This window comes from Vespa velutina, chromosome 5 (genome assembly GCF_912470025.1).
Source record: "Vespa velutina chromosome 5, iVesVel2.1, whole genome shotgun sequence".
NCBI classification, from domain to species: Eukaryota; Metazoa; Arthropoda; class Insecta; order Hymenoptera; family Vespidae; genus Vespa; species Vespa velutina.
The window spans coordinates 5,648,277-5,675,790 of record NC_062192.1 but is presented as its reverse complement, the minus strand read 5'-3'; the positions used below and the strand labels follow the sequence as shown (position 1 = coordinate 5,675,790).

The 27,514-nt window shown below is 30.8% G+C and overlaps 1 protein-coding gene across 4 annotated transcripts in view; it reads left to right on the top strand.

The window, feature by feature from the left end:
- Positions 1-1,122: 1,122 nt before the first annotated feature.
- LOC124949152 overlaps positions 1,123-27,514 on the top strand; it is a 28,094-nt gene continuing 1,702 nt past the window's right edge. Inside the window, exons 1-17 of one of the 4 annotated variants that reach the window (XM_047493794.1) lie at positions 1,123-1,279; positions 1,383-1,822; positions 8,206-8,681; positions 14,502-14,572; positions 20,238-20,335; positions 20,415-20,538; positions 21,010-21,241; positions 21,995-22,513; positions 22,618-22,662; positions 22,912-23,454; positions 23,989-24,432; positions 24,565-24,704; positions 24,791-24,868; positions 24,961-25,306; positions 25,384-25,588; positions 25,706-25,896; positions 26,188-26,360. In XM_047493794.1, coding sequence (XP_047349750.1) covers positions 8,516-8,681; positions 14,502-14,572; positions 20,238-20,335; positions 20,415-20,538; positions 21,010-21,241; positions 21,995-22,513; positions 22,618-22,662; positions 22,912-23,454; positions 23,989-24,432; positions 24,565-24,704; positions 24,791-24,868; positions 24,961-25,306; positions 25,384-25,588; positions 25,706-25,896; positions 26,188-26,360 — 3,375 coding nt within the window. In that variant the 5' untranslated portion in view covers positions 1,123-1,279; positions 1,383-1,822; positions 8,206-8,515. Of the gene's footprint in view, positions 1,823-8,205; positions 8,682-14,501; positions 14,573-20,237; positions 20,336-20,414; positions 20,539-21,009; positions 21,242-21,994; positions 22,514-22,617; positions 22,663-22,911; positions 23,455-23,988; positions 24,433-24,564; positions 24,705-24,790; positions 24,869-24,960; positions 25,307-25,383; positions 25,589-25,705; positions 25,897-26,187; positions 26,361-26,947; positions 27,213-27,514 lie in introns of all 4 variants that reach the window. The other 3 variants (XM_047493795.1, XR_007100977.1, XM_047493793.1) reach the window with 3 other exon arrangements.

The window sequence follows — 27,514 nt, the reverse complement described above, 5'->3', positions numbered from 1 at the left end:
AAGGAAGCGTTCCTTCGAAACGTTAATATTTCATTTCACTTTTACATGAGAAAACGGCCTTTCTCTTCGTAACCATCCTATCGTTCCCACGATCACCACGCAACGAACGATTTAAACGGAACCAACCGTGTTTTGTCATAGTACGAATGGGATCACGATACACAAGTGAATTTTGCGACAAGACAACAACAATGAGGAAGATCACTTGGGTACGGTTCATTGTTCCGAAAGTGGCAAATGATTCTTTTTTTTCTTTCTTTCTTTCCTTTTTTTCTTTTCCATTTTATGAGAAAAATTTTCACTCACAATTGACACCATAATTTAAGTAACAATAATCTATATAAATGTGTATATATATATACATATATATATATATATATATAGCTTGGTCATATTCACTCATGAAGAGATTAAGAAGGAGGAGGATGTTGACATCGTTGGGCACGTTTCTTCTGTGCTTGTTTTCAACGCTGAATAAGAGAATATTATACACACACACACACACAGATACACACGCTCACACACACACATACACACATATATATATACATCATACATATATACATGTATACTTATATGCATGTATACATATATACAAACATACAAATATACATGCATACATATTTATATATGTATACATACACGTATATATATATATATGTATATATATATATATATGCATGTATGAATATATGCATATGTATATAGTAACTTGCCGAGTATTATGAGAGGGAGACCCTTTCTGACTATGTGTACTTACTTACGCGAGAGAGTCTCTCTTTCGTTAGCAGAATGGTGGGATAAGCTCAGCTGCTACGGCAGGTAAGCATAGACAGAATACAACGAACATAAGTTTTAACGAGTTGGGAAAAGAAGAGAGAGAGAGAGAGAGAGAGAGAGAGAGTGAGAGAGAGAGGGAGAAAAAGGAGGGATAGAGGATAGAGAAAAGGCGAACGAAAAGAAAGATAAGAAGAAGGAGAAAGAGGAGAAGGAGTAAGAAGAAGAAGAAGAAGAAGAAGAAGAATAAGAAGGTGGTTAATAAAGAAGGGGAAGAAGAAGGGGGGATGAGAAGATGAGGAGGGGGCAGGGGAAAAGTTCTCGTTCTCCGACACAGCAAAAGCAGTCAGTCCGAGACGAGATCCCGTCGTGTGATCTTCTCTCTCTCTTTTATTCCCTTTTTTTTCTCTCTCCCTCTCTCTCTCTCTCTCTCTCTCTCTCTTCCTCTTCGTTTCTCCTTTTATTTATCTTTATCTTTCTCGTATTCGTTCTCGATTTTTACGTGAGTAAAGATTATTACGTTCGAGATATCGCGCAGCGAGAAGTTTCGTGATTCTACAAACGATTATTTTCGTTAACCATCGACGAACAATATTATTTTTTAGGGTGTCAATACGTAGCCACGTATAAATGAACAATAATATATTGTTATATTATTTCGTAAAGAAATACACGAGCGTTACCAAAATGGCCGCGCACTGAACTACGAGGGACTTATACGAAGGCGGCAGTATCCAAGCGGCAGCTCGATTCTCAACGTGTGTGACGACATGAGTTGTCGTCGAGACGTTCGACGTTTACTTTAGAAAGGGAAAGGAGGGGAAAAGAGGGGAAAGGACGTCTGTCTTTTTCTTTTTTTCTCTTTCTTTCTTTCTTTCTTTCTTTCTTCCTTTTTTTTTTTTCTTTTTTTGATTTCTTCTTCCTCCTTTTTTCTTCGAAGTATCGCAGCTTCTCTTTCTTTTATATATATATATATATACACATATATATATATGTATATATATATTACTCCGACTGGCTATAAATCTAGGTGGACCTATACAAGGTAAGAATGAACAAAACTATTTATTTACACTGTGATATCATTGTTTACATTTAATGTTGGGAAATGTGCAGGTTATTCTCTCTCTCTCTCTCTCTCTCTCCCTCTCTCTCTCTCTCTCTCTCTTTTTCTTTCTCTTTCTCATTTTCTCTCCCTCTCTCACTTACTCACTCTCTTTCTTTCTTCTTTTTTCTGTCGATAATAATTATAAGTATATATTCTTTTTATTTATAAAATATATACGCTGTCCCGTCTGATCGATTTCAACGAATATATTCTCCTGAGGAAAAAAAAGAAAAAAAAAAAAAAGAAGAAAGAAGAAATATTAAAAATAATTACTAACGATCATGCGTTACATGATTCCAATTCAATAACATTGGAATGAATGTGAAGTACTTGAATCGATAAATCGATACCTCAGATATATTCATTTTTATTATGTAAAGAATATTTCAAAGAACTTATTACAATCACAATTGATTGTTATATTTTACGAATAATCAATTATTATTTGTTGTACATATCTAATTACATATATATTTCCATTCGTTATATCGTTAAACATTGATTTCCTTTTATACATACTAATATCTCTCTCTCTCTCTCTCTCTCTCTCTCTATCTCTATCCCTATCTCTTTGTATCTATTTATCTATCTATCTCATTCTCTCTGTTGCAAGGTTATATTTCCGTTTTACGTAAATATAATATCTTAGAAAATAGAATGCAATATTTGTAGTTATGAGAAACGATTATCTAGCGTCCCTTTCGATTTTATTATTATCGCGTTCCTTGCGATTTTCCTTCTCTCTCTCTCTCTCTCTCTCTCTCTCTCTCTCTCTCTCTCCCTTGTTCGCTCGCTCGCTCGCTCGCTCGCTCGATTTCTGCAACATTTCCTGGAGCGTCAGAGATCACTTTCATCCGCGCTCTTATCGCGGCCGTTCTATCTCCGTACGAACGAAGTATCGTGGCGCGCAAGGAATTTCGATATATCGTAACGACCATAGAGGTATTTAAACATTTTTCTCGAATTACAAATCTTTACTATTCTGAAATGGAAAAGGAAAGAGATTCCTCAGTCTCTCTCTCTCTCTCTCTCTCTCTCTCTCTCTCTCTCTCTCTCGGTCTCGTATATTTTATTTTATTATTTTATTACGCCATGTATTATATTTATCTTATTGTTAATTTTGTCGCTTTGACAAGTTCTTTAATATCGATAAATATTATTTAATCCTTGTTTTTAAATTATTATATTTTTAATCTGAATTTTATTTTATTTTTATTATGTATTATTATTTTACATTATATATATATATATATTACATATATATTACAATGTAATAATAAATGAAAAAATTCATATGAAATTCAAATTAAAACTATATTGATATATAATAATATATTTTTATAGTGAAATCTTTTCTTCGATTTCTATAATATTATTTTTACTTTTATTCTCCGTACGCTCTATATAGCAATTACTTTTTCCTTTTTTCATCTTCTTCTTCTTCCCTTTTTTCTCTCTATAAAAATTTAGTTCTAGTAAGAAAGAAGCACGAGGAATGAATTCTTTACGGAATGCCTGTGGCACGAAGGTTTCTCCGCAGGAATCCAGCGCGCGTTCATATCTCCGTCTGGTTTGGGCGGGAATTAAGAACGAGCGCGTGCGCACTTGTGTATCTCAACGGTACTTTTCCGAAGTGACGAGAATTTTTTTCGGGAATCAAAATCGAACGAACTCAATCTGATAGTAATAAAAGAATTCCTTTTCGTTTTTTTTATTATTATTATTATTATTATTATTATTATTATTATTTTCTTTTTTGTTTCCTTTTTTTTTTGTTTTCTTTTTTTTTTTTTTTTTTTTTTTTAATATTTTACACTTGCTTTCAGTTTCTAATAGATCTGCTTAATTCGTTTTTTTTTTTATATATTTTTCAACGATATCGAATAATTTTGAATCGATATATATGTATATATCGATTTAATATTTCTTATAAATATTCTAAAATATTTCAAGCTGCTATATTAACGCTTGAAATAATATATCTACCTGTCGAATAAATTTTGCATAAATCTATAAATTTTTTTAACGCCTCTTGTGAAATTTCTCGAAATATAAAATATATAGAAAAAGAAATTCAATCTTTCGTATTTTTTATTTATCAAAATATCTTTATTCTTGTCGCTCATCATTATTTACGACATTCGTTATATATCCAATCGATTCGATTAAAATTCGTTTAAAAAAAAAAAAAAAAAAAAAAAAAAAAAAAAAATTTCAAAGAATCGATCGAAACTCTAATACCTGATATTGACGCGTATGACAAATTTTCTAATCTCTAAATGATCCAGAACCATTTCAAATATCTCATTTTCAAGATTTATGATCGAGTTCGTAAGAATTGCAAAACATCAGTATGACTTCCTGCGCGTAATCCAAGAAAATTCTTTTTTGATCGACTACGAGGATCGATAAAATATCGAATAAAATGTTTTCTATCGATTTCTGATTGATGATCTCTACCAAGAAACGGTACAGTTTACACTCTCTTTTTTCTCGACATTCCTTTCGAATGTACGAACAGTATGTGCGAATAGTATATGCGAATGATCGAAGACAACCATCAATTAGCGTCTACTTTTCTACTCGAAAATTTCATCGTATATTTACTATAATAATTTAACCTTGAGTCTATATACGTTCTTTCTTAAAACTATATTTTTACAATTTTTACAAAAAGAAAAAAGAAGAAGAGTCAATAAAAAGAGAATATAAAGGAATAAAAGTAAAAATAATAATAAATTAAGAAAATAAATAGAAAAGATAAAATCAATAATTCTCCATTCTATTTTACTGATAAAAATATATTATATCAATGTATTTTCAATTGAAATTTTATATCATTGTTATTTATTATGCATTATTACATTGAAATATATATGCAGATACGTATATATACGATTTAGGAAACTGATAGTTACACTATGTTTTTACATAAGCAGTTACAATCAATTAATTCATCTGATTGGGAACAAGGTTGAATATGTAATAATAAGTAACTTAAATACAAAGGTACAATATCATATAAATTAAAGATATAAATTATAGATATAATAGAAAATCATATAAATTATAGATATAAATTAAAGATATAATAGAAAATCTAACATTTTATATTTAAATATGTCTATTTATTTTTTTCGTAAATATTATTATTCAAAATAATTATTCGAAATTTTCTTATTAAAAATTTTTGATTTTAATCAATAACCAGTAAATTATTATTATTCGAAAGAATATAAAAAAAAATATATATATATGTATTTTATACATCGTTGAAAAGTATTTTTCCTGTTTATAATTTTCTTTTTTCTTCATTTTTTAAAATATTTTCAAAGTAAGTAAAATATAAACGGATAATATAAAATTAGATGTTTGGATGGTCGACAACGAGGAACTATGTAGAAAGTACTTATATATTCTGAAAAGAAAGAGAGAGAGAGAGAGAGAGAGAGAGAGAGAGAGAGAGAGAGAGAGAAAGAGAAAAAGGAGATACGTAGTAGTAGATACTTACATACCTATGTCTACGACGAGCAGAGCGAAAGTTTTCATGATTCCTTTTGCACGATCGCAACGAACCTGCCAATGAAACTACTAAGAATGAACTTTCTCGAAGGAAGACAAGACAGTTTTTCCATTATCATAACTTCGGGCCAAATCATTTTTCTCGCATATAATATCAAATGATATTTGAGAATCAAAAATGATTTTGTCTGAATATATAAACTTTTATCTTCATATAAAAAGATTCTTGAATGCTTGTAATTATCTGTCGTTTGCGTGACTAAATAATAAGTAAGCAGATACGTATATATTTTCGTTTGAATATACGATCATCGTTATTATAAAAAGGAAATACGAAAAGAAATTAATTTAATATTTACATAAGTAAATATGAATTAATCAAAAATAATTTAGTCATATTAACTCGAAACATTTTTTATTTTTCCAATGAAAAAATACATATATATATATATATAAAAGAAAAGAAAACAAATAGTATAATTTCTTATTCTTACATAGTCTCTATTATTTTCTTCTTTTTCATTTCTATTTTCATCTTTTTATAATAATTTTATCATAATCATCCTTTTACCTTTATTTTATAACTTTCATTTTATTATAACTATTTCAGAATTAAACATACATTTTCCTTTAAAAATAATATAAATACAAAGATCATTTGGTATACATTGATTAATGTATACCAAATCAATACAATACGAATATATACATATATAAATATATTATTATTTATTTGAATCGATAATAATGACAAATAAATAATATTAAATCGTACTTTCGTATATTTACATATATCTCTAATATAAAAATATTTAAAGTCATCAATTTTATATAAAGATTTTTCTTCATTTCTTTTACATGACATATCTTCGTCGATTTCTATCGATACTATTGACCCGTAGGACTATGATAGAAACCAGTCTAGAAGCGTGCCATGATACTCACCTACTCGTTATGTCAATGAGAACGATGTACGGCATTGGAGTCTATCGGAATGCCGGTACGCTTTCCTTGGCGCACACAAACATATACACATATACGCGAGCACACGTACACACACACATACACACATACAGACACATACAAACATCGAAGGAGGACGTTCCCTCCTTCTCCTCTTTCTCCTCCTTCTCCTCTTTCTCCTCCTTATCCTCTTTCTTCTTCTTCTTCTCTTCTTTCTCCTCCTTCTCCTCTTCCTCTTTTTCTTCTTCTTCTTCCTCCTCCTCCTCCACCACCTCCACCTCCACATCCACCTCCTCCACCTCCTCCTTCTCCTTCTTCTCTTCCTCCTCTTTCTCTTTCTCCTCCTTGAAACTTATTCACAAGGAGAGAAGAAATGAAGCTTCGTAAGTGGTCGCTGGCACTCTGCTTGCTAACTCTGCTCGGCCAGCAATAGCCATATTCATCTTTTATGTCTTTCACTTCGTTCGTCCCTGTGTCCATTTTTCCTTCCTTTTCTCGTTTATCTAGCTCTCCGTCGACCAAGCCTAACAACCATCTAGATAGATAGTTAAAAAAGGGAGAGATAGAAACAGAGAGAGATGTAGAGAGATAAAGAAAAAGAGTGAGAGAGAGAGAGAGAGAAAAAATTAAGGACGCGCAAACGAGCAGTATAAATACTATCGGGTTAGGTAATACCTGCTTCTCACTCATTTCACTTCACTGTACTTTTCAATTAATCAAATTAATTATGCGTTCGATTTAATGCAAACAATAATTCGCTCGATACCGGTTGGTCTTTTGTGACATTGGTTATGATATTAAAAAATATCGTAAATCGATGAAATATTTCGTATAATCGTTTAATTCTTTTAAAGTAATAACAAAGTTTTACAGTTCCATCGAAATAACGCTTAATCATACGAAAATTTTCTGTTTTTGTTTTTTCTTTTTTCTTTTTTCTTTTTCTTTTTTTTTTTTTTTTTTTTTTTTTATTCTCAGATAATTGACTCATCCGTTTTATTTTTCTTCTTTTCTTTTTTTTTTTCTTTTCTTTTTTTTGCAAAATTTTACATTTCGAATGAAATGAAATTATTATATTTTTTTCCTTTCTTTGTTTTCTTTTTTTTTTTTTCTTTTTTTCGATTTTGTAATCCTCTCATTGGATTATTGCTTGAAATAATTCACAAATTTGTTGTAAAAATTTAACAATATTTCTGCTGTTGTTTATCTATTTATCAATAATGGCAAATATTTTTATATCAATAATGAAAAGAAAAAAAATTTCAGTGATAACTCTTTTACAAGTTTTCGTTTAATCATCTTACAATTGAATGTATGTACATTTTTATAAATACGTTTTTTATTTTTTTCTCTTTAAATTTAATTTTTCATTAAACTTTCAATTATATTTCTAAAAATGTAAGAATCATTCGTGTAAAAATAAATAAATATAATATCACGTTCAATTAGGATATTCCAAAGATATATATATATTCCAAAGAAATATATTCAAAACGAATGAAGAAATTTTTAGAATCATCTATTGTTGTTTTCGATCGAGGCATCCAAGATATGCTTGATCATGACGCAATAATATCTGCGATCTACGCCGTTCGAGCGTGCCAATTGTAAAGCTGTAACTTATCATTTTATATTTATCTAAATAGATGCTAATTATTTTTTTCTCCATTAACGATTTAAATCCAACATTTATACAATTTTTATATATATATATATATATATATATATACACATAAAAAAAAAAAAAAAAAAAAGAAGAAAAAGCAAATTTTTAATCTTATTTTTTTTCTGATCAAATTGATCAATAAAATTAATTTATTTCAACATACATTCAGGTCTATCTGATCGAAAGAAGCGGAGCTCGAGGCTCGAGCAAAAGTGACGCCCATGCCGGACTGCAGGAAAAAATTGCAGGAAAAGAAGAAGAAGAGAAGCAGAAGGAGGTGAATGGGAGGGGGTGGGGGGGAAAAAGAAAAGAAGAGAAGATTAAAAAAAAAAAGAAGAAACGACGAGATAGATCATCGTCGTCATCGGTTGCGATCATCGTCGTTTAAAATACAAAACGAAGAGAGATCGTGGAAGTCGAACGAGAGTTAAATAAAAAAAAAGAAGAAAGAAAGAAAGAAATAAGGAAGGTTCTCCAAAATGGCGTCCACCATCGTCACACAGTTTCTGATATTTCTTACGTTGGCAGCATTATCCTTTAGGATAACACACTCTCACGTAGCTTTGACGTTTCCACGAGCTAGAAAATATGATTTGGATTTTCTTGACAATGGCAGGACACCTGGCCCCTGTGGTATGCCACGCGGTAAGTGACCGACTTTATGTAATACATACTTACGACGATCGATATGTAATACAGTAACTAGATACTGGAGTTGAATATGAATGGCACATTGACGTTAATGTGAATAACTCGTGCAAATGTAAACATAAGAAATTAAAGAGAATAGAATATATTATGAATATTATATAGAATAAAAAGAAAAATGATAATTAGAATAAATAACTAATTAAATGATATAAATGAATAAATAGATATAAATGAAATAGAACGAATGAACGTTTACGTATATTTTTCATAATAATTCGTTTTGGAAACAAAGGTATCTTTTTTATTTATTTATTTATTTATTTATTTATTTTTTTTCTTTATTTATTTATTCTTTTTTGTTTTGTTTAAATCTTTTGAAATTTTATTATTGAATACAATTGGATATAAATTTAATTGATAACATAATTGTATCCTCGAATTATCACAAATCCATTGAATATCTTTCATAACAAATCCATTCTTAGAATGATTGTATTTAAATAGAAATTCTAAACGTCCATTTCTATCGTCCGTAATATACATGAAAATTCCAAACGTCACGTTTATAATACTTGAAAGTATGTAGTAACGAACGTAAGGACAGGTGTTGGTTATCCAAGCTAAAATCACAAGAACGATTTTGCTTGAATGATGGAATGTTAAAAAAAAAAAAATATATATATATATATATATATATTCTCTTAACCGTAGAAGAATTCCTTGTTAAAAAAAAATAATTTCAAGAGAAATCCGTAACGTAATCTAAAAGAGAAAAAGGAAGGAAGGAAAGATAAAGATAAAGATAAAGAAAAAAGAATAAAGAAAAAGAAAAAATAGTTGCAGTCAGTTGGACGATCATCTTGACGGTCTCAAGTAGCACATGCATACGTTTTAGGTTTATACTTGGTGCATACCACTGCGTATGTTCATCGATGCAGAGAGAGAAAGAGAGATAGAGAGAAAGATAGAGAAAGAGAAAGAGAAAGATAGTAAGAGAGGGGAGATTGGAGAGGGGAAGGAGGCAAGGTCTATGGGAAAACGACATTAACGCGGAGAGTCAATCTCGGAGATTCGAAGGGTAGAGGAGGAGGGGTGTTGAGGGACGGAGGGTAGGGGGAGGAGAGGAATATAGTCGAAGCTAGTTCGATTCGAAGCGACTTTCTCCGACAGCTGGTACGAAGGGAGCTGGTATCTCTCGTCGGGCATTACCTTCCACGTAGTATATACATATATATATATATATATATATATATATATATATATATATGCGTGCTTACATGCGTATACTTATCTGCCTTCGAGGGCACACATTTTGTATCCTAAGATATCTATAGGGTGTTCTTAATTTAATGAACATTTTAAATTGGAAAAATTAATACTGACTGAATTATTCATGATTCTCATTAGAGGGATGGTCGTGAAATAGAAAGACACGTGGGGGGGGGGGAAGGACAGCGTAGGGATAGGAGGTAGGGGAAACGCTTTAATCATATATGTCAAAATGTTGATGGTTTTAAATGAATTTAATAGATATTTTAGAATTTTAAAGAAAATAATTGTAATCGTTTAAATTTCTTGACCATACTACAGAAGTTTTTTTATATTTCGATATATGAAACATTGGAAATGAAAGGAGTGAACGGAAAAGAAAAGAATTGGTGGATTTAGAAATGAGAAATTTATAAATTTCACAATGCAATATAAGTCTGTAGAGATTTAAAATGTTACACTATGGATGCATGTATGTAGTATTATATGTATATATTATCATTGACGGGCACTTCGAACGCATACACGAAACATATATACATATATACATACATACATATATATATATATATATGTATGCATAAAACATACCGCAAGAGTATCGCAACGTTTTAACTGAGACTACTGTAAGTACGTTTAAGCCTCAATTTATCGCGAAAGTGTGAGTAAACGATACGTAATGAAGGTATGGTACACTTTCCGAGCAACTTTTCATTCTGTATATATATATATATGTATGTACTTATACACATTTGTGTATGTGTATGTGTGTGTATACGTACATATATGTTTCCATGAAAGTATGCTTGAAATGCCACGTTCTTGTACTCTATATCTTTCTTTCGAAGACGAAAGAGTAAGAGAGAAAAAGAGAGAGAGAGAGAGAGAGAGAGAGAACATATAGGAGTGTGCAATTGTCAAAACAAGTTCATTTATATATATATATATATATATATATATATATATATATATATATTTATTTTATCTCGAACGAGTTTTGCAACATCAAAAAATACCGTGCCTTTGCCTTCGATTTCTTATCTTTCAATGGCTACTACACATTCAAAAATTCCGTTCATCGTCGGGAACTGGTTATCGAATTTAAATTTAATTCTCGATTAAAAAGAAAAAATAAAAAAGGAAAGAAGAAGAAAACGATATAAATGAAAACGTGGATATAACTCTTAGACAATAAAAATAATCGAAAATCGAAGGAAACATTTCCCTTTTCTCGAGTTTAAAAACTATTCTAAAACGAGAGTATACATTATTAGATAAATGAATTATTCTTGTTGTCATCATCGTCATTATTATTATTATTGTTATTGTTATTATTATTATTATTATTATTATTATTATTATTATTATTATTATTATTATTATTATTATTTCATCGTATTATTATTCAACCGTTATCAATACGGTAAAAACATTGTAACACTTGAAGAAACATCGAAGAAATGATTTTCTTTTTGTTCGTCATCACGTGGAATAAATTTTATTTCTAAACAATTTGCAATATTTAAATCGATGGAAAGGAGGAAAATAGAAATTTATTTGTAATTAGAAATTTATTTAGAATAGAACTTTCCTTAGAATTTTATTTAATATAATTACTATACAGAATTTTTTATTGAAAATTTAATAGAAAGTTCCGAGATTAATCTCGTCGGCCAAAACGAATATTTATCATTATTAATAATTCAAAATCCAATTATATTGTAATTATATACATTTATCCAACGTATTAGTATGCATATAGTATATAAATGCATTTCTCAATTTTTTTGCCACCGTGATCCAACACATTTTATTTTATTTTTTTTTTTTTCTTTTTTTTTTATAATGTTACGAAATCATTCAAATGTTTATAATATAAAAAATTTTTTTAAACTTTTTAAGATGAGGGATGGGGAGAGGTTGGAGATCTGATTGGAATTACTATATATATATGTACATATATATTAAATATATTAAATAAATTAATAAAATGATGCATATCTTTTATAAAATAATTTCTACACGTTTTAAACACAAATTTCAATGAAATGAGTCTAATTCTATATCTTCACAAAGATTCTATACTTCTTCACAAAGATTTTCATTTTCAATTTCGCATTTTCATTCAAATTTTAACACGATTTACTTTATTAACCTCGACACTGTCATTTTTCATTCCAATTAGAATTAATCTCAAATCAAACGTACGCATTTGTTAGAATAAAATCTTGTCATATTTACTTAAACCATATTATTTTGCATTATTTTTCTATTTATGAATCAATGGTTTTTTGTTTTTTTTCAAAAATAATGATTTACTTCAGAGAATACTACTTTCATATATATATATATATAAAAATATACGTCTTTGCGAAAAAAATATTTGATGATTTCATTAAGAAAAAAAAAAAGAAAAAGAGAGAGAAAAAATTATAAAATAAAAAATAAAACTTATTACATTATTTTTCTTGATTTCGATAGATACGAAATCAATCATATAGAATACTGTAGGTATATTTTTTTCCGCGCGAATTGTTACGTTTTTTTTCTTTCTTTTCATCTTTCGAAAACAGAATTCTAACGTGTGAAAAGGAAAAAAAAAAAATTATATATCTTTATGTACATAGAAATATCCGTATGTTTATATCGTACGAGTATGTTTATTGTGAAAGAAACGTGTTAAGCGAACAGTTCGCTCCTTAGACATTCTTTCCTTTCCATCGTAGAAATCGTACTACGTCTCGTTCGTACCGAAGCAAAAAACGTTCTCTCATAATTTAATCGACGGCCTGTCGACACTGGCCGCTGACTCTGGCCGGTGAGCAACGTGCCAGGTAGGGAACTCTCCGGCTTTCCTTCCGGGACTTCACGTGGTGAGGTACGCGTTCCTTATTCCATAAAAGGTTCATGAGCACCTTGTGAAAGGCGATGCCCTATAATCCCTTACCATGCGTTATACGTAGTACTTAAATAATTCCTCTCTTTCTTGTATGTATACGTTTCATATTTTCGATTTTCAATTCCGATCGTACATATATATATATACATATATATATATATATATATATATATATATATATATATATATATAAAACAATGATACATCAATCGTTACATCGATATTAGAATTAGATTCATTTATTTTCATAAATTCGTTTAACATCCACCAAATAATATTTTATATTTTGGATCGAATATTTATTATATTCACGAATTTAATCTCAAATGAAATCGTTAGATATTAATTAATGAAATTAAAAGAATTTGTAAAATTTAATTGATTCTATGTTATCTAATCCTTCTTTTTTCTCTTTTTTTCTTTTTTTCTTTTTTTTCTTTTCTTTCGTTACGTGTTTGAAATAAAAATGCAACAGTACATTCTTCTACACTTTGCTTTTAATAAGCATCGAATAAAAGAATTGAATGTTAATATTTGCTTATTAAGAAAAAAAAAAAAAAAAAAAAAAAAAAAAAGAAAAGAAAAAATGTAGTAAATTCTTGAACGATAGATATACGTAATGTTATATATTCAGTCATACATTTTTCAATATAAAATGAAATTTTTCGTATGATTTTTAATCGTATAAATCGTATCACTTGTATATAATAAGAATAATAAAGACATAAATATAACGTGAAAAGTATTACTCCAAGGAAGTCTAACTTGAAATAATCTCAGGAAGGCCGAAAATAATGTTATCGAAATAATATCTCATACGTTTGTAACAGGTATCCTATCTGTAAGTTATATAAGACACGTATATGTAACGAACATATAGATAATTGATTTATTTGATAAATATATTTAATCATATAACATACTTTCTATTCCAAATGGAACGTTTAGAAAATTTTAAATATGGTGAAAAAAATTTCATCAAAAGTCGTAGTGAAAGATCAAAAGGGGCGCGGGGAGGTACAGGGGGAGGGGAGAGGGGGTGGGGGAGGGGGGGGGTTAAGAAAAGAAAAAGAAAACACAGAAAGAAGAAAAAAATGAATAAATTTGATTGCAATGTCGCTTTGTAACATTGTAAATTTTCTTTATCGCTCGTATCGATCGAATCTCGACGATGACGTAAACAAGCAACATATTTTCATTCATCGATAAATGCTGAATGAAGGATTTTTATTTACAAAAGGAACATCGATCCAAACGAACGGCACATTGCTCGCACACATATTTCTTTTTCATTGTGCGCAAAACGTACGATATAATTTTTTTTTCTTCCTTGTTTTTTTTTCTTTTTTTTTTATTTACTTTTTCATATCCTCGATTACGAAAGGAACAAAGTAAATCTTTTCTCGCGATTTGAATTCGATGGTTGCTGTGCCATTTAACACGTAAACTATTCCAGTAGAACGATATTACAAAGCCGTTAAACGTGCCACGAAATATATTATATACCTATCCTCTCGTGTCATTGAAAGCATTCGACGAATTTAAATGACGCGTGTATTATAACGGACTTCGAACGTTGACGACGCATCGTTGTCCGACTTTCTTCACTAACGTTCCTGAACTAACTGGACCTTGCTTTATTTCAGGTACCATCAAGACGACGTTACTTTCCGGAAGTAATTTTAACGTAACGTGGCACCTCTCTTATCCTCACAAGGTATGTTAAAAATTCGATTATTATTATTATTATTATTATTATTTGAAATGAATTAGAAAAGTAAATGACTTTATCGTTTTTAACAACGTTCAAGTGATTTCTATTGAAACATATTTTTAAAACAATAAATGACATGAAAGTCAATTGTACGAATCTATAGATTCATCATCTAATGGTGCTTATAACTTTCGATAGATAAAAATAAGATAAAAGAGAGTTAGATTTTATCGTACCTTCTTACGTTAGATTTAATACTTAATAAAAAGTATGTATATCTTTGGATCATTCAAAAGTCATCGCGAAAGTAATCATCAAATTGTTTTTGAATAAATTTTGCAAAATTGCATTTTGAAATAAGTCACAATCGACGAAATTATTATAAAGAATGACGATAGGTTCGATTATAGCAATAAAATATAGAGAATGTTAGAAATCATTTTTATAATAGGATTCGATAAGAAATCATTTCTAAATAGGATATTGCAGATGACTAATAAAAATGTTTTAACAAATTCTCGGCAATAGTCATGCCAGAAACACGAATTCCTTAGAACTTAGCTCATAAGTTGAAGAAAGAAAAAAAAAAAAACGTGAGCCTTGTACGTTATTGAAAAAAAGAAAAAAAAAAAAACAAACAAACAAACAAAGATTATCCGGTTTCAGAGATTACTTTTGTGAGTCACTGTAAATCCATCCTTCGTAGTATAATAATTTAAAATATCTATAAATCATGATGTGAAGAAAAAATCGTTCATTATATATATATATTTATTTAAAAATCTGTGTGTGTGTGTGTATACATATATGTTATAACTTTTTATCTTATCTCTTATAAAAGGCAACGAAGCACGGAAAACTCGTGAAAAATCATGTTAATCCGTTACGCGAGGAATCGGATAAAATCATATCCGCATAGTATTATTTCACTTCGATACTTTCCCTCGGTATAGTTCGTGCTAGGCCGGTTTGCAGGTGCGTCATTAAAACGAATGAACGAACGAATGAACGAACGAACGAACGAAAGAACGAACGAACGAAAGCGTTTGGATCGTGTCCGACATTGACCGCGGATTCAATCGATTCGATTTTAACGATTTTACAATTGTCTTTAAGTATAATACTACGATATTAAATATATTTGATTTAAATATACACGATAGACATCACATATAATTACATTTATATATAATATTACATGATATAATTTTATTTTGATGAAATTTTTAACAAAACATAAAATAACGAACTTCGTAATACTTGTTTTTTTTTTTTTTTTACGTAACAATGATTGTTACAAATAATATTAATCCGAAATTAATTTATCTTTCTGATTTTATCATATCAAAATTAGGTCTATTAAAAGTATATAATGATTTTCTTTTTCCTTTGTTTTTTCTTTTTTTTTTTTTTTTTATTTTTTTGTTTTTATTTTTAAATTACTTTTTTTAAATCGACAAATGTAATAAACGTTATTTCGATAATTCTAAATTTTTTTGATTAAAGAAATATTATTCCCACAAATATACTATGATTATTAATTGATTCCATACTCAATGAACAATTTTTAAATATCCATTAATCAAAAGATCTTCTTATATAATTACTTAAAAATCTTCATTAAATAAGATTACTTTGATATTCAGATAGGTGAAAAATAATCGTATACTTATTGATTATACTGATTTCTTTGTCTCATAGAATAATAATACGGAACATTATTCAGAAACATTGAAACATATTTTATTATCAGATAAAACTATGAAATTATTTGATATTATTTGAATTTTTCGATCGATGAAATTATATGATTTATCCAATATGAATTTGGTATTTATATCATCTTCGATAATTTCCAATATTATTATTATTATTATTATTATTATTATTTTAAAATAATAAATTAGAAAAAGAGAGAGTATCGTTGAGGATTAAAGGCAATTGAACGGGATATACTATGGAATCTCTCTCTCTCTCTCTCTCTCTCTCTCTTTTTCTCTGTTTAATGTTCCATGCAAACGTTAATGGTATTTGCCATCGACAATAGATACTCTCTTTCTCTTTACGAGCGCATTTAACATGCGCAACACAATCGTTTCGGACCGACTCTGACAATGAGCCAGCAAATCGTCGTGAAAGCGCGCATTTCGAATTTTCTCGCGACCGTAACCCGTAACGCAAGCGAGGAGAGATAGATTAGAACGGTTTTTTTTTTTTCGTTTCATTTTTTCTTTTTTTTTTTTTTCTTTTTTTCTTCTTTCTTTTCTTTTCTCCTATCCGAAATCATTTCAAAGTTTTTCATATCTCCGAACTTATAATAGAAAAGTATCGGGGAAAAAAAAGAAAGGTGTACAACTATCGAAGAGGATGATGAGTCGTTTTCGTGACAACAAAAGTGAGAATATTCGAATAAGTCTATTCCATTTTGTATTGTTTTTTTTTTCTTACTCTTCTTTCTTTCTTTTTATCTTTCTTTCTTTCTTTCTTTCTTTCTTTCTTTCTTTCTTTTTTTCTTTCTTTCTATCTTTCTTTCTATCTTTTTCATTACGGAAACGATGCTATCGGTTGATGCGTTCCGCATGAACTTTTTTCCCAGCTCGTTGGGATGGAGCGCGGGAAAGGCACGAATCCTACATCTTTTCAAACTAGTTGCTATCCCACGTAATGCTTTGAGGAAAAAGAACGAAAAAAAAAAAAAAAGAAATAATAAAAGTACAATGATCTAGACGTTCACGAAAATAAAAACGAAAACAAAAATAAAAAACGAATTAGAAAAAAAAATCGATCTAACATTCTTCCTTCAGTTTCGTTTCTTTCGAGCTTCTTATATATAAATACATATATATATATATATATATATATATATATATTTTTTTTTTAATATCTTTTTAACTTTCAATCTTGTTCCACGTATACGCACATATGTAAAAGATTTTTGAATTGTTCCTTTGTGTGTTTTATTTTTTTTTTTTTTTTTTTTTTTTTTTACATATGGCATCATCGCATAATATAAATAACATCTTGCTATTCAATCGCGTTATCTTATTCCTCGTTTTTTCTGTTTTCTCTCTTTTTAATTAATTAATTAATGCACAACGTAACACTGTGTGTCGAATCAACAAAAGATTCGTTTATAACATCGACGTAATCTAGATAATATCGCACAATAAATGATTTATAAAAGATGAATTATAAAAACTATTTTAATTATATTAAAAAACCTTATGATAATATTAAACGATGATAAATTGAATATTCTTTATGTAATAAAATGAACAACAGAAAATGGAAATAAATCTAAGAAATTTTTCTCCGTGGAAGAAAAAAAAAGTAAAAAGAAAAAAGCAAAAAAAAAAAAAAAAAAAGAAAGAAAAAGAAAAGAAGAAGAAAACAACGAAAGAATTAACCTTCGAATTATCCTATCGCTTTTATTCCTTTCCCACCATATATAGAAGGTATCGACGTTAATGATAATGACATAATAATAATAATGACAAAAGAAAAACATTAACCGAATTGGGTGGCGCGGAAACATACGTTGACCCTTTCATATTATGCATGACGAGTAGCTCGAAGGAGCGTAGGCGTCCAATGCGTTATCAAATTGTCTATGAGCATTCACTATAAAGAGAAAAATAAAGAGAAAGAGAGACAAAGAGAAACAGACGGACAGAGAGAAAAAGAGAGAGAGAGAGAGAGAAACATAGAAAAGAACTACAGAGTAGTCGGGCTATGACGCCGAGTGCTCGTCGCTCAAGGTAACGCGTGCTGAATAATTCAGAAGCAAATTTTTGCTGGTATGTGACGTCCGTACTCTCCATCTACACATAGAAGCTCATATAGTATGTAGGTAGGTAGGTAGGTTGGTTGGTTGGTTGGTTCATTGGTTGGTTCGTTGGTTGGTTGGTTGGTTGGTTGGTTAGATGACTGAAAAGGAGGTAGAGTAAAGACTGTTTTACGTTGCTTAAATATATGTGTACGTATATATGTGTATATATTTATATTTATACATATATATATATATATATATATATATATTTAAGTGTATGTGTATGTGTATGTGTCTATACTCATATGTACGCGGCATCCATTTCGTTGGTAGAGACAGGTATGTCAAATACCGTAAGTCGAATATCATCGTTTAACTCGTATGACCAAACGAATATATACCAAAGGTGACAACGTCTTTACGCTTACTCAAAGGCTTCATATTCATTCTTACCGGTTCCCTGGATGATCTTACGGAATGTTGACCCGATGAATATTCGTCTGGCAATTGGTATGATAAAATTATTTGAATAATCTTGATATTATCATAAATTTATCATCAAGAAGAAATGGAAATAGAATTTGAATTATTTCGATACTGATGATTATTGCGAATTATTAATTATCGTTAGGTATTTTTTAAAGATCATTGGAATAGGTTTATTTAAATATTTTTTATAATTAGTTAAAGGAAGCAATTTGTATGATCGTTTATTTTTTAATATATTAAAAATAATGTTATTAATTTATAGATAATGATTATACTAATTGGCAATTACCTATAGCTAATAATTCGTTATTTTAATTATTTAATCATTCGAAATTATTCTTTATATATATATATATATATATATTTATATTATGAAATTTCAAGAGAATATTTCAAACACTTTATTGCATATTTACTTTTTGAAATAATCTTAAGAAAAGAAAATGACAGCGTAAAAATTGTTAACTACGTACGTCCGCAAGCGAATTATTTCCGGCGGAAGGATATAGATAATCTCATTTAGAATTTACGAAAGTAAAGTCTTAAAATTCATCTCGGCAATTTATCAGTAATATATCACGGTTTGTTAAACTGTGATATGTATGAAATCAATTTTGTCAAATTGAAAAGTTATCTTATTTAACAATCAGATATCGAAATGAAATAAATGAATTTAATAGATAGTAAATTGTTTACAATTTTTTTTTCCTCCTTTTTATTTTATCGATTTGACTTAAGCGATTGACACTGATAAATCTTGATTGAATTTATTTGAAAAAAAGAATTTTTAACGATACATATATATGTACCTATGGTATATACATAAATAAACGAGTACTTGTATTGTATCCATTTTGAAAATAACTTTTACATAAGAACAAAGAGAACCGGACGATGACCGCACAATAATTCAGTGACTCGATGTGTGCATCGAAAGGTGCAGTACGTGTAGGATCAAATTATATAACAGATCGTTGAAAGATTCTACCTTGAACAATAAATCCGTTTAAGATAATATAGGGATTGTATAAATATGGATAGAAAAAAATTTTCCAGTATTAACGCACACTTTTGTAAACATGATTTTTTTATACGATTTATACGATGAAAATTAATAGATATATCTATACTTTGAAATAGTTAATATTTTTTCTTTTTTTTTTTTTCTCAATATCATTTTATCTTTATTATTATTTGAAATTGTAATGTGTTGTAGAAAGAATGAGATAGAATTTCTTTTTATTTACTTTATAAGCGATTCATTTAAATGGATTTGATTACAAATTTATATTTTGTCATTTTTGAGACGATTGACTCCTCCCATTCGTTAATCCGCCATTGCAACAGACGATTAGTGTCATAATCATTTCTTCTTTTTTTTTTTTTTTTTTTTTTTTTTTTTAAATTCAGGGTGGATTTCGACTTCAAATTCTCGATGGCCTTGACAGACCTTTGATCGATTTAACACCGGTTACACAACACAGCGAATTCGTCGAAGACGATGCTACGTGAGTTTGATCAAAAACATCGTGATAATTAATCTTTGATAAATCTTCTAATAAATATTTTTACATTGCAATTTTTCAGAGCACAAAGTTACCACGTACAATTGCCACAAAATTTTACCTGTACCGACTGCACGATCAGACTCCTTCGAAAAGCTGAAGAATGGGGCTCCAGTTATAGATTTTGGTCCTGTGCAGATATCGACGTGAGTACAATAAAAATAATATTAAAGTACTTTTACTGGAGTAAATGATAAAAAAAAAAAAAAAAAAAAAAAAAAAAAAACGAACAAACAAAAAAGATTGTTAATAAAACAGAACATAGTTCATTGTTTTTCAAAAATTAATTAATTCATTAATTATATTTATCTTAGCAAATGCAAATCATGACAATATCAAATTATATCATATATACAGGTGTACAAAATTTATTGATAACTCCCCAACATCCTCCCCCCCAACCTCCCCAATCCTATGAAATTTTCAAAACTTCTGTTAAATAAATCCGTTCACGTGTCATTGAATTTAAATTCAATGACACGATTTAAATATCATTCTTGTTTATCGATTTATGACGAATGTTCATTAACAGGGAAGGATGGGGAGGGGAGGAGGGAGGGGGATGGAACAAATAGAAAATTTCTATCTAATCAATTTTCATTGAATTTTTACGATAGATACTCGATAGAAAGATCTACAGGGAAGACTGCAACGGACACGGGAGGTACCTCCTCGGCAGATGTAGATGCGATCGTTTTTATCATGGCGCAAGGTGCGAATTTAAGGAGGAGTGCCTCGACGACACCGATTGTGGTACCCAGGGCACGTGCATCGACAATGGCGGTACGACCGCACCCACCAAGCTCTGCTACTGCAACATCGGTTGGTTCGGATCGGGTTGTGCAAAAAGTGAGTTTCGACGGACAAATCATCCAAACGAGAAAATAAATTCATTTCGAGCGACAACAATAACAATAAAAACGAAATATATCGTTGATGAATAAATACATTGACGAAATAAAATTGATCCCTTTCATTTTTAATAAATTATCAATGCAATAAGCGGATGAAATTTTTCGGACTATAAACTATAATGTTCTTTATATATAAATAACTATTTCATCGTTAATGCGGAAATCTATCAAAATTGTATTCGAATAGTTAAAACGTGAATGCTAAATGAACGAATTCATTCTCTCTCTCTCTCTTTCTCTCTCTCTCTCTCTCTCTCTCTCTCTCTCTCACTCACTCTCACTCTTTCTCTCTCTCTCTCTCTTAATAGTGCGTACACCAATTTATATAACATTATTTACATAACAATATATATTAACGTTTTTACATTTTTCATCGTAATAACATATGTAACGTGACTCTCTTTGTCATTTAAGTTTTTATACTTTTTATTCGAGAGTCATTACTAGAGACATTACATAATTCATCAATCGTCATTATCACTCCGGGATGTTTCTTTGTTGATTATTAATCATAACGACTAAGTGAGATGGCAACAACGGACGTATTTATCTTCCCTTCCTCTTTCGTCAATACTTAATTAAATGGCAATTAAGAAACTGGAAAATGAAAAAAGAAAAAAAAGAAAAAAGGAAAGTTGAAGAGGAAGAAAAATAATACGAAATTGATAAATTACAATTTATTTTGCAGGATCACCGATAAAAACGATTGACTTGGATTTAGAATCTTACACGATGAAGCGATTCTCAGATGACGTAACCTTTTACTGGAGGATTTTATGGACGAGCATGGAATTGGAAGGTGTCCTCGTAGCAAACAGTACTACTTGGATCGGTATTGGTTGGAGACCGAGCAATTTATCTCCAGCATGTCGAGCCTTTCCTGAAATAAATGATCCACCAAAAGATGAGCCACTGCCAAAGCCCGAACCTAAATCCGAACCAGAACCAAAACCTGAATCGGAAAGAAGGATTACGGAAAGTAAAAGCAAATCGACGAGTGAACCACTTACGAGTGAACTTTTAGATGAATCTAAAGCCGAACCAGAACCAGAACCAATACCAATACCAGAGCCTGAACACGATAGCGAAAGATCCGGTGCTAAAAGGAGATCAGCTAAAGTCGATGGTGGTACAACGTTCGTGACTTATCGACCAGATGATGTTACCGTACAAACTAGCGTGACTTATCGAGTTAGCACAAAACAAGGTTGACATCATTCTATTTGATATAATTTTTATTCTAGTAGTAATAAGTATTACGTAATTAAATGCTATACGTATATGATTAACGTCTACATTTTGTCGTAACAGGTCGTAAACGCAGATCATCTGAAACAGAAACATTACCGTCGAACGGTATGTAAACATAGTTTTTAAATTATTAGATTATGAAAAAGAGTATTTAATATCCATTGCTAGCTTGTAGCATATTCATAGGGCAAATTAGTGGTTCGCTTAAAAATTTTACAGCAGTATTATTATATAAAACTATATATGTATATTTAAATAGAATTCCCTCCGCTCGCTCAAGACACGACGCACGAGGTGATGGTCTATTTTAGTTAAAGTAGTTAGTTGCACGTTGTTCCATGCTTTGTTGCACAGGTGAGCGCGCAACCGAGTCGGCCACCATCATCGGCACAGAGCCAGAACCCAACTCCGAACCGGAACCTCAACCTGTGCTAGAATCCAAATCTCAACGTGAACCTAAATCCAAGTTAGATTCATCGTCGGTGCCAGAACCTAAATCTGAACCAGAGCCTATATCAAATCCTGAATCTATATCTGAGCCTGCGCCTGAACCTAAATCTGAGCCAGAACCAAAGTCAGAACCTGAACCGAAATCCAATCCCGAGCCCAAAACCGAACCAGAACCAAAGTCAGAACCTGAACCGAAATCTGAACCTGAGCCCAAATCAGAGCCAGAACCAAAGTCAGAACCTGAACCGAAATCTGAACCTGAACCCGAACCGAAATCCGAACCGGAACCAAAGTCAGAACCTGAACCTAAATCGGAACCAGAGCCAAAATCCGAGCCAGAACCCAAATCCGAGCCTGAACCAGAGCCAAAATCTGAACCGGAACCTACTTCCGAGCCGGAGCCAAAGTCTGAACCTACCTCAGAACCGAATATGGGAGCAACGAAAGGTAATGAGGCATTTTAATGCTTGTTTCCGCATGTAACGTACACGCTGTTAAATCACGCGCGTAATAATAAATAAAATTTACTTTGATTGCAACGAGGCTCGCAAATAAATATTTCTCTCATAAGAACCTTGATAAATGAACGCCACAAGTATAACTTGGTATGATTGCATAACTAACGTTGCATAAACGCTAAAATATGCAGAAATTTATAATCGAGCATATATTCGAATGTAAATATTGGTATATGGATGCGTTCGATTGATGCAATCTACGAGAAAAAAGCAAGTTATTTGAAAAAAAAAAAAAAAAAAAAACATTTATAAATATAAAAATCCAACTCGTAGTACTCACCTGTATCAACAAGAAGAATGTAATGAATAGTTTGAAAGGAATTATTGTACAAGTAGTATAGTATTACACATATGCTAACATATATTATATATATATATATATATATAATCACTATTAACGTCATTAAAAAAAAATCATCCGAACTTGGCAAATCTTAATTTGATTTTTTTTTTCTACGTGCAGCATCGATACCATCTATGGGACATAAATACACTCCGAAACACGACTTTAATCCTATGGATTGCACGGATATAATAATTGGTACGGCAAGAGGTATGACACATAGAATTGGAGATTATTACACCAGGGATAGATCGACGCCCCGTCAAGACAATTATTGGGGTGGAAAGGACAGTTTAACAGCGGCCATGGGTTTTGAACGAGATGGTGTCACTACGATACTTTTCAGAAGAAAACTAGAAACAAACGAGCCAACGGATCATGCTATTCGGGAAGGTAGTATGCATGTGATATGGGCCAAGGGTCAAGAGCCAGGTCAATACATTCATTATCCGCCGAGTGGTATTGAAAAATCCAAAGTCTCTGTTAAAGAATTTTATAAGGTCGATGAATTGAAATATCACGGACATAATTCCCAAAGAGGTGTTACGACCATCGACTTCTTCGGTAAATAAAAAATAAAATACTTTGAAAAAGGAAATAAATAAATAAATAAATAAATAAATAAATAAATAAATAAATAAAATTCAAATTAATATTATAAAACGAAATAATCAACGATTAATAATATTTTCATAGAAAATAATGGCGAAGAAGAGGAGGTTAACGTGCCTGTACCAGGTGGTGGTTGTGGTGGTTCATGGCAATATCCAAAACATTGTTCGATTGAAAATCGTACATGCGAATATGCCATAGAATGGAATTACAAAGCAAAATTGGTAAATTTTGATCTTTGAACAATTAATACCTTTTATCATTGTCAACTATTGTTCATAAAATAAGTTAAATATGATTAATTTTTTAGGATCAAATATCCTTTGTTATTTCAACAACGAATACTAGCAGTTGGACTGGAGTTGGATTTTCCAATGACGACAAAATGGTGATTTCATCAATTAACTTCTTCATCCAAGCTCCTAATTTTGTTTCTTATTTTTTTGTTCTAATATCTAATACATCATATTTCGTTTTTAGACACAAACGGATGCGGTCTTAGGATGGGTTGATACAACCAATGGTCGAGAATTCGTCATGGATACTTGGATGAGCGGTTACAATCCTCCCCTGTTAGATCCTTCCCAGGATATTTATAATACACATGGACGTATCGAAGATGGAATTATGACAATACGATTTTCAAGAAAACGAATTACAAAGGATACCACCAGGGATTTCTCATTCACCGACGATCATTGCCTGTACATGATGTATCCTGTAAAAGGTGGCAAGTTCAATGCAGTTAACAAAAAGATTCAAAAGCATAATGCTCCACCGATGGTCTCTCGTAAAAAAATCTGCATAAGATCTTGCGGCGCAGAAGGTATTAATCAATGATTAAAATGATCCAAATTGCAATTATCGTTCGTCTCTTAATTTATTCATTTCTAATTTATTTAGAGATAGAAGTGATAACGACACCAGCCCCACCAAGATTGTACTATGACATTGAAGTTAAATTAATCCATCTCGGCGATAATTTTGTACCACCGTCACAGGATAGTCCCGATTTTGAAATAATCTCGAACACTATAACGGAGAGTTTTGGCCCGGTTTTCGAAAACCTTCCTGGTTATTATCGGATAAATCTCGAGGAATTGAAACGGTAGATAGATATTTGTTACATCGTAAATTTATAGATTGAACAATTGTATATAAGATATTTGTACTCTCTTTTTTTTTTCTTTTTTTTTTTTTATGTTTAACGCATTGTTATTCCCAGAGATGAAGAACAAAATGGAGCAGTGGCGCGCATGAAACTGACATTGGACAAAAACGAAATAAAAGGTAGAGCTTTAAATCCATTGGATGCAACAGCAGCTACAGAAAAGACATTAAAGAAAGCTCTCATTAGCGGAAAGGTCGGTGCCCTCTCCGTTGATCCTCAGTATCTAGTCATCAGAGCACCTCGTAGTAAGTATTATGATATTCAAATAACATTTAGAGATTAGAAACGTGTAACGTGATCGATCGAAGATTGATTAATTTCATTATTATGATATCCGATAAGTTCATTATTCGCATATCATCCATTTATATCATTTGACATTGCATAATTAACAATGATGTTCGTGTCAATTGTGATTATTTTTCGAATGTTCAAAAGAGTTAAAAAAGAAAAAAATAATCACGTTGTCATGATTCGTATTTAATAGAAATCTATATTAATGCAATTTATAATCATATATGATTTTTCATTGATAGTAACCGAAGAAAATGAAGTAATCGAAGAAGACGATCGACCATTCAAACCGACCTTTCTGTTAAGCGAAACAAAGTTATACATCGTCGTTGGATGCGTTGCTGCATTGGTAGCACTTGCAGTCTTACAAGCTATTTGTACACTTTACAAATCGTCAGTGAAGCGTTCTACCAAGGTACATACGACCTACGTAAAGGAAGAGAAAAGGAAAAAAAAAGAAAAGCAAAAGAAAAAAGAAATTTCAGAAAATCAAAACGATCCGTCATCATCTTGTCCCTTTCTTCTTCTTCTTCTTCTTCTTCTTCTTCTTCTTCTTCTTCTTCTCCTTTTTCTTCTTCATCTTCTTTTTCTTCTTTTTTCTTTTTTCCTTTTCTTTGCCTAGATGATTTTCTCTATCGCCAATCCTACATTTACTGAAGTGTTAGCTCTACCAGCTTGACGTGTATTATCCCAACTTTCAATTTTAACAACCATCTTCTCTCGTAACCATGAATTAATTTACAATCGATCGTATTAAATCGACTAGATCCTTAGATCCAATTTAGCCATTCGTTAACACGTTTTTACACGAAAATCTTTGATCATATTTTTTTTCTTTTTTTATTTTTTTTTTTTTGTTTTTTTGTTTTGTCTTATTTTCAATTTTCACTTTCATAACAAAAATCCCTGTTCCGTGCTTTCATGTTTATCTCGAAGTACGTCTCTTGCTTTTGCTTCTGTTGTTGCATGATTGCGCTCTCCTCGCGATCGTCACAAATAAAGAGGGTCTACTCGCTGCCTCTGGCTTACTCCGACGCGGCCAACCCGATTCATCGAACTAACGCGACGCGGTCCCATCGACAAAACGGCGATCAGCATCATCACTACAACTACCACCATCATCATCATCATCATCATCACCAACTCCGGCATCATCAGCATGCTACGAACGAAAAACATCGGCCTAATCCAAGCTGGTAGAGCTCGCACTTCAGATACAATCGACGCGCGAAATATTCATCGTTTCCTCGTTTTCTCACTAATCAAGGTATCGCTACATATCTCTCTCTCTCTCTCTCTCTCTCTCTCTCTCTCTGTCTCTCTCTCTCTCTCTCTCTATTTGTCTGTCTGTCTATCTATCTTCTTCTTTCTTTATCTTTGCCATTCCTTCTCATTTATCCTGGCAATAACTCGCTTTTCTAACTCCTCTCATTCGTAGATCTTTATCTTTAGGCATTTATTACACGAGTCCACATAACTGTAAGAAAATGACATAGACACAGATAATAGATCGGATTTGTAAATTGAATAGACTTATAGGTAAAATTATAAATTGAATAATTCACAAAG